The sequence below is a fragment of the Aquarana catesbeiana genome, linkage group LG01 (genome assembly GCF_042186555.1).
Source record: "Aquarana catesbeiana isolate 2022-GZ linkage group LG01, ASM4218655v1, whole genome shotgun sequence".
Taxonomy (NCBI): domain Eukaryota; kingdom Metazoa; phylum Chordata; class Amphibia; order Anura; family Ranidae; genus Aquarana; species Aquarana catesbeiana.
The window spans coordinates 95,332,550-95,340,049 of NC_133324.1; the positions used below are offsets into that span (position 1 = coordinate 95,332,550).

The window sequence follows — 7,500 nt, forward strand, 5'->3', positions numbered from 1 at the left end:
TCCCTAAAGGAACTTAACTTGGCTAAATATCAGTTCATGCAAGGTCAACTTTAATACAATACAACCTGAAAATCACTGACAAAGGTGGCTGTAAGAAAGAATCAGGAACACCTTACGCCAGGACGCTATGCCTGTAGTTTTCAGAAATAAGAAGCCTAGCAATGAACTGAAGCCTGTGATTGGAATTGGAGTCTCCAAAGAGAGGAGATAAATTTGGGGCATGCAAAACACCGGGGGGGGCGGGCGGAACACAGAAAAAATAATCTAGAATATCATTTGCAAATTAGAATAGTTATTGCTGACATGGTTTCCAAACTTCTCACATCTGTTTTATTTCATTTACACAAATTCTTAAGAAAACGATATCAATCAACTAATTTTGAAAAACAAACTTGAAATACTTCATTATAAAGTACAGAACATATATTTCACATACATCTGTGGAAATTCCTTCTTCTAATGTGAACCTTGTTATAAAACAGCGTATTTTCATCCTCTTTCAGAGGCTTTGCCATCATTCAGAATCCATCATTTCTGGGGATTTTAAAGCCCCTGTTTATGTTCCATAACAACACTACCTTGTACATTTACCAACACCTACATCTCTCCCCTTAAACCTGAACTCCAGGCAGACAAACCTCTAAATACAGAAAAAAAAAAAAAAGTTAAATAATTTGTATTCCTGTCCATGCCGTCCTAAGACTTACACAGTTCTGTGACACAGCACAGCCTTCCTGTGATTTTACCCTGCTGCAGTATAAAGTGGAGTTTCACCCAAAAGGGGAAGTTCCGCTTTAAAGTGATAATAAAGCTTTGGATTTTTTTTTTACAATAAAACAAACATGTTATATTTACCTGCTCTGTGTAATGGTTTTGCACAGAGAAGCCCCAATCCTCCTCTTCTCGGGTCACCCTCCAGTGTTCCTGGCTCCTCCCTAGTGCCCCCAAAGCAAAAATCTTGCTTCGGGGGCTCCAGAGCCACTGCTCTGCGTGTCCATTCACACACAAAGCTGCGGCTCGTCCCAGCCCCTCTCTTTCCTCATTGGCTCACTGGCTGTGATTGACAGCAGCAGGAGCCAATTCCCTCTGCTGTCGCAACCAATGAGGAGAAAGAGTCCCCAGAGAGCCGAGTACAAAGCGCTGAAAAAAAGATCAGGCTCAGGCAAGTATTGGGGGGGGGGGGTGGGGGGGGGGGGGGGCTGCACAGAGGTTGTAAAAAATCTTGAGCCTTTAGAACCACTTTAGGTCCTCCTCCCCACATTTGGCATGGGGGGGGGCAGGTACCCAGTTTTGCCTATGCGATCTGTATTGTATTAAAGCACAGGTTTTCCTCTCCCCATAGTCTTCTGGACACGTCACAACTCCCAGAAGACTGCAGGACTGTTCAAAAGTGCAGCGCAGATTTGAAGCAGCAAGCAGCACATCCGGCAGCCCAAAGTTAAGATGCCGATGCCAGGAACCTGAAGGCTAGTGAAGAACTAGCCTGGGTGAGGACGGCACTGGATCCTTGGACAGGTAAGGGTCTTTATTAAAAAAGTCAACAGCTACAGGATTTGTAGCTGATGAATTTTAATTTATTTTTCCCCCAGAGTGAAGAACCACTTTAACAACACATACAGGTCTCCTCTACACCCAAGATTGTGAATGGACAGTGACGGAAGAAGCAGAACATTGATGAGTGCTCTCTAGTCCTATCAGCATGCACCGTGCAATGCAGCACAACTGATTGGCTCTTTTTGCTGTTTTTTCCTCCCCCACTCTGAGCTCTATTTTACAGGGCTGCAAGAATGAGAATATGTCAAACTCAGATTATATACTGCTTGCTTTTAAAAAATAAAATAAATGTAAGGCTGCACTAATTTTTGTTTTTTTCTATATCTGCCTGGAGTTCAACTTTAACATTAAGAGACAGCGAGTAGCCCAATACACATTATGCTTAACTAACAGAAGAACAATCTAACGTGAAACTATAGAAAATTGCAAATTACGGCTTAGTACATTATAATATGAATCCTAATACACTCGGGCCCAAAGAACCTGAAGCGGTCTGGGTAGGATTGGAACCTTTGAACTCTTACTGCCTGGACCACCTTGACACATATGACAAATCTCAAGGGTTCAATTTTTTAAAATAGCAATCACACAAAATGAGATTTGACTAAAAGAAGTCATGTGGAAGCGAATGAACTGCAGCCGCTATATGACCGCTAAATGCAACCACCACCAGCGCACTGTATCTCAGCTGCCGTGATCTCAACATTGTTCCATTCCAAAAAAAGCTGTTTCTTCTGCTATGTATAAAGGTGATAACTGCACTTATACCAGCTGGGTAGGGGATTCAGAGCTCATCTCAAGAGACTGACAGCTTCATATGGTAGAGCAGAGCCCTCAACAAATTAGCTGCTACCCCCTCCAGGCCAGGTAAACCGGTTTCTGAATAATTCACCATTTCTGTAATGTATATTTGACATACTATAAGCGGGAGCTCATTAAGTCATGAAATGTTGTTTTTCTTCAACACGGTAACTTTGAATTCATTTTTATTGCAACGCAAACATACTTTCCTTGAACTGTACAGAAATTAAACTATAATATATACACAAACTATTTATCTTTAAGTTACAGGGTATCAGCATACACTTTTTGGCATTCAGTTTATCATGGAGTTTTGCATAAACTTCTAGGTTTCTGATAAGCTCAAACTTAATAAATTTGGTGTGAGAACAATAAGTCTGCCCAGTTTGCTAAACATGATAATCACACTCGCCACGTTCATTCTTCATTGTTTTCTTTTACGTTCTGACTCCAAGCAAAACTTCTCATAAGCTTCTTCCATCTCGGGGTCCATTTCATCATCATCTGAATCATCGAGGAAACTAGAAGGGGGGAAAAAAAAAAAAAAAAATCACTTTCACGGTATGCGGTCATTTAGTGGCCAGGACTAAATGTTGTATTAGAGCTGATGTCCAGCTTAAGTTATTTATTTCAGGAACTTCTATAGTGCTGTCAATTTACGCAGCACTTTACACACACACACACACAATATATATATATATATATATTTGTACATTAACAAGGAGCTCAAAATCTAAAGGTCCCCAACTCCCATTCATGCATACACATACTAGGGCCAAAATAGACAGGATCCAATTAACCTACCAGCATGTCTTTGGAGTGTGGGATGAAACCGGAGTACCCGGAGGAAACCCACTCAGGCACAGGGAGAACTTACAAGCTCAACGCAGGTAAGTGCCGTGGTTGGGATTTGAACAGACGATCCTGGTGCTGCTAGGTGGAAGTGCTAACTAAGCTGGTCCAAATGAACTATGTACTTCCTTAAGACATGCAGCGGCTCTAGGCTGTATGAGGTGGTTGGATGACATCCCAATCTCCAACTCAGCCATTCAGAGGAAGCTTTGTATATGTATTCGATCACAGAATACACATCTCTGCTCAGCCCCACTCAGTTTTGTTCCTGGAGTGGGAAAGGAAGTTACCATCCCACTACTGGAACACAGCGCTGCATACTTTATGTAGTTGAGGCTACATAAAGTTCATACATTGCGGAGAGCCGCTGCAGGTCCTAGGTAGGTAAACAGTTCCTTTGGACCAGCTTGGTCCAAACAAACTATTTAAACTTCATTCAAAGCTGGAGAACAGCTGTAAAGAGGAACTGCAGTCTGCTCACATAATTTGTAATAAAAATATCCTTGCCATTCTGAAGCTTCCCCCCAACCACGTTGCATATTGTTTTATATATACTGTGATTCTGTACTTGCCAAATATGCTGCAGAAATCTCCCTCCACTGAGTCTGGCTGCAGCCATTTTAACTGTGGGCAGCTGAAGCTGCTGCCTGTTCACTTCCTGGATTTACATAGACACGCACCTCCAGCTCAAATGCATTAGTCTTAATTGTAAACTAAAGAAATCATCATCTCAATTTTTGCCTGCAGTAACACTTTTATAACCACTGCTGCTCCATTTTCCCTAAATACCCAGTACTGCCCTCCCTACCTTGGAATACTGGAACCTTAGAAATTTAGTGTCATGCTATACAATACCCATGTTGTTTTTGTGACCAACTTTGTTTTCATCCTTTTTTTTTTTTATATATATATTTTTATAATATTTATTTATTTTCCCCGTTGTATTCTATTGTTCAAACTTCAATAAAAACTGATTATAAAAAGAAATACCCAGTACTATCAGGTATGGGGGAGCATGTAACCTCCTTTCCATGGCGCCTGATTGTCCAATCACCATCTATATTTTGATGGTATGAGGGGCAGTGGTTGTAACTGTAGCTTTGCTGACAATCACATAATTGGGTGGGAGTAATAAACAGCTAAAGGCTGCACAACGTTTACAGAGAGAAAGTCAGTACAAAGAACCTGAATGGTATTTTTCCAGCCTCTGCTGGGTCTGCACACCGCCCACAAAAAGCTATGACTAAGCACCAGGGAAGGTGTGAAACGCGTTAGCCCTGCTGTATTTGTACCCCCATTGCTGTATGGATTGTCGTTTCTCTATTATGGAACAATAAAAGGTGATTTTATGGGAGTGCGACCATCCAGACTTTTCACGATATGCTTCCTGATGTATGCAGGGCCAGCACCCTCCTTTCCATGTGCAGAGGTAATGGAGTAGAGGGATTTTGTTACCTGGAGCGGTGCATTTCTTCCACAAAAAGCCCCTTGTTTATGCCTAAAGGTGAATAACTGTCATCTAGCAAAGGAGACATCAGTCGGCCCAGAAGTGAGGCGCCCCCCACTTCCTCCTTAGCTAGCATGGAGCGCAGAGGCTCTGCGCCACACCGAGACAGGAAGGAGCCGATTATCAGCTGCACAAGCCCGGTAACCCAGCGTGCCCCCCACCATCATGGTTTACAGCAGTGGCAAAGAAGGATATCCACAGCAGTCTTGGCCTTCTCCAGGCACTGAGAACAGGGGACCCGCAGCCACCCCTCACCTATAAGAGAAGGTATCGCACTGGGCAGGAAAAGGTACCATAAATAAGCAAACTGCCCCCTGAGCACACAGCTCATGAGACCCAGGGATCCACATCTGTCCGGAGGAAACATGTTAAGCCCCTGTCCGGAGGAAACACTAATACTGAAGGGGAGACCTGGAGGACTGTCTTTTAAGTGATGGGGCATAACGTGTTTCCTGTCCCAGTGGAAGGAGCTCTACGTCTCACAGCTGTCCTGGAAGACGACTTGATAAAAAAAATTGAAATGTGTTGTAAATCTGAATGAAAAAATTCAAAAGTAGGTTTCAAACTAAAGACATACGGATCCCCTGAACCAGGTAAGTCTGTTCCATTCTCCTCATAGAAGAAATCCTCTCTATCCAGCATCTCCTGGTACTTCTCTTGATAATCTGAAATCAGAACAACAACAGTTGGCGCTGTACCCAATGCCAGTATTATCAGAACAAAGAAGAGTACAGAACAATATAATATGTATGCAGCAGAATTCAACCAGTCTCACCTGGGTCTGCTGCAGTGAAGGGAATGCCGTCGGACGTATAGAACGTGGGCTCATTCTAAAAAAAAATAAATAGTGCATTATTGTCAAACCTTGTCAATGATACAGAGTTACAACTTTCAGGTTATACATTTTTACCCCTTCCCCTCCTCCTCAGCCTCAACACCACCCCTTTTTCTCAACGTTGTTCTTCCCCTACATTCTACCTTCATAAATCAATTTCACAATTAAAATGAGGAAGTCAAAGGATTGTGCTCACAGCGTACTTCCCCCCCATCCCCCAATTTTCTGCATTATAAATGCAAACTGGAAAACACTGGCCAACAATGACAGAAATAACAGTTTATGACGCAAATGCAAAAAACAAACAGCTTTGAGTTTTAATTCTTGAAGGCTTCATTCACACTTGCGTGACTCCAAAGTCGCACGACTTTGATCAGACTTTACACTCTCTGGCACTAAGTTGCATCAAAAGTAGTGCAGGCACCTTTTCAAAGTCACTGCAATCTGAACAGGTGCCATTGAAAACAATGGCCTACAACTTGCCATGCAACTTAATGGGGTTTATTTACTAAAACCGGAGAGTGCAAAATCTGGTGCAGCTGTGCATGATAGCCAATCAGCTTCTAAATTCAACTTGTTCAATTAAGCTTTGGCAAAACCTGGAAGCCGATTGGTTTCTATTCACAGCTGCACCAGTTTTAGTGTAAATGGAGCCTTAAAGGGTGCAGGCTCTGCTCCAGCAATGTGTCTCATCTTTCATTAAACAACATGAAATAGTCATGCACATATCAGGTGATAAGGCAACAGTGTAGCAATGAAAAGCATAACAGCCTGGAGCATGCATCTTGAAAAACAAGTCAGCGATAGAAATGTGGGTCATAGTGCCCGATGCTGCACAAATGCAGCAGTCCCTGGCAAAATGCTTTGGGCCCATTTTACACTAAAGCGTTGCAGAAGTGCATGGAATAACAGCAACATATTACACTCCAAGGCACAGATGTGATGATTTTGTGGTGACAGGTTCTCTTTAATTAAACATCCAGGGTCAGGTCTCCCCTGTGCTCCACTGAATCTAATGCTGTACAGATCACACTGCATTCGATGTTGTTTTCCTGGCCATGCTGGCCAGAGACACTGACAGGGGACCCAAAAGTGAGGTTTTACACGCCACTTCCGGGTAAACAAGGGAAGAAGAGCAGACGTATGCCCGCTCAGCTCCCTTCCCCCTATCCGATGGCACCCGTTATGCAGGGCCTGGAGATCAGTGGCTGTTACTGGGGGGTATGCAAGTAATTTGGCATCTGCAGAAATGCCGGACTGCTTGCATCTGACAGACAGAAGTCGGTTTGTCAGATTTACACAATCCCGGTTGGCTGCAGCCACTGGGATTGTGTGTAAAATTCCCTGGTGTCAGGTCTGCGCGACATATGGACCTGGCAGTGAAAGAGTTGGAGAGTTCTGTCTATATAATAAAAAAATTAAAAAAATCCTCTCTGGAATGGGGCAGGCAGTGTGATAAGCCTGACACAGGAGCAACATGACAAAGCTAATTAAGCATACAGGCACTGCTGTAAAAGTTTATGCCTACTAGGGGCGCAACAGATCGTCACCGATCTCGGCCTAGCTCCGGAGCGTCGGCCATCTTGGTACACCCGGCAGCGGTCGCTGTCTCGCCAGGAAGTGACGTTTCGTCGCCATCTTGCTACACCCCACACTCCTGCACAGTACTGTAATGAGAGAGTGAGAAGGGGGCAAGCGGACATCTTGTAACATCCACCGGAGTTTTAGATTTAACAGCTATTTTCAACACAAAACGGAGCTTATATGCATAAATACAGTATTTGTAGATCGGACGGACTGTTTAGATGTTAAATTTTAAAAGCAACAGCAAACCTGCTGACCTTACATGGTTGCTAATGTGACAGAACACCTCTGATTTTCACATTTAACATTAACTTCAGAGACGTGTTCTGTCACATTAGCAACCATGCAAGGTCAGCAGGTTTGCTGT

The 7,500-nt window shown here is 43.2% G+C and overlaps 1 protein-coding gene across 5 annotated transcripts in view; it reads right to left on the bottom strand.

Moving 5' to 3' along the window:
- The window catches only part of PAIP1 (poly(A) binding protein interacting protein 1), a 37,684-nt gene that overhangs the window by 1,888 nt on the left and 28,296 nt on the right, over positions 1-7,500 (bottom strand). For all 5 annotated transcript variants that reach the window (XR_012243000.1, XR_012243001.1, XR_012242999.1 and 2 more), the window contains exons 9-11: positions 5,490-5,544; positions 5,292-5,379; positions 1-2,876 (exon numbers count right to left, since the gene is read on the bottom strand). The exon at positions 1-2,876 is cut by the window's left edge. Coding sequence is in view for 2 of the 5 variants with exons in the window: in XM_073622081.1 (XP_073478182.1) it covers positions 2,780-2,876; positions 5,292-5,379; positions 5,490-5,544 (240 nt within the window). In the remaining 3 variants the exon portion in view is untranslated. The remainder of the gene's footprint in view (positions 2,877-5,291; positions 5,380-5,489; positions 5,545-7,500) is intronic.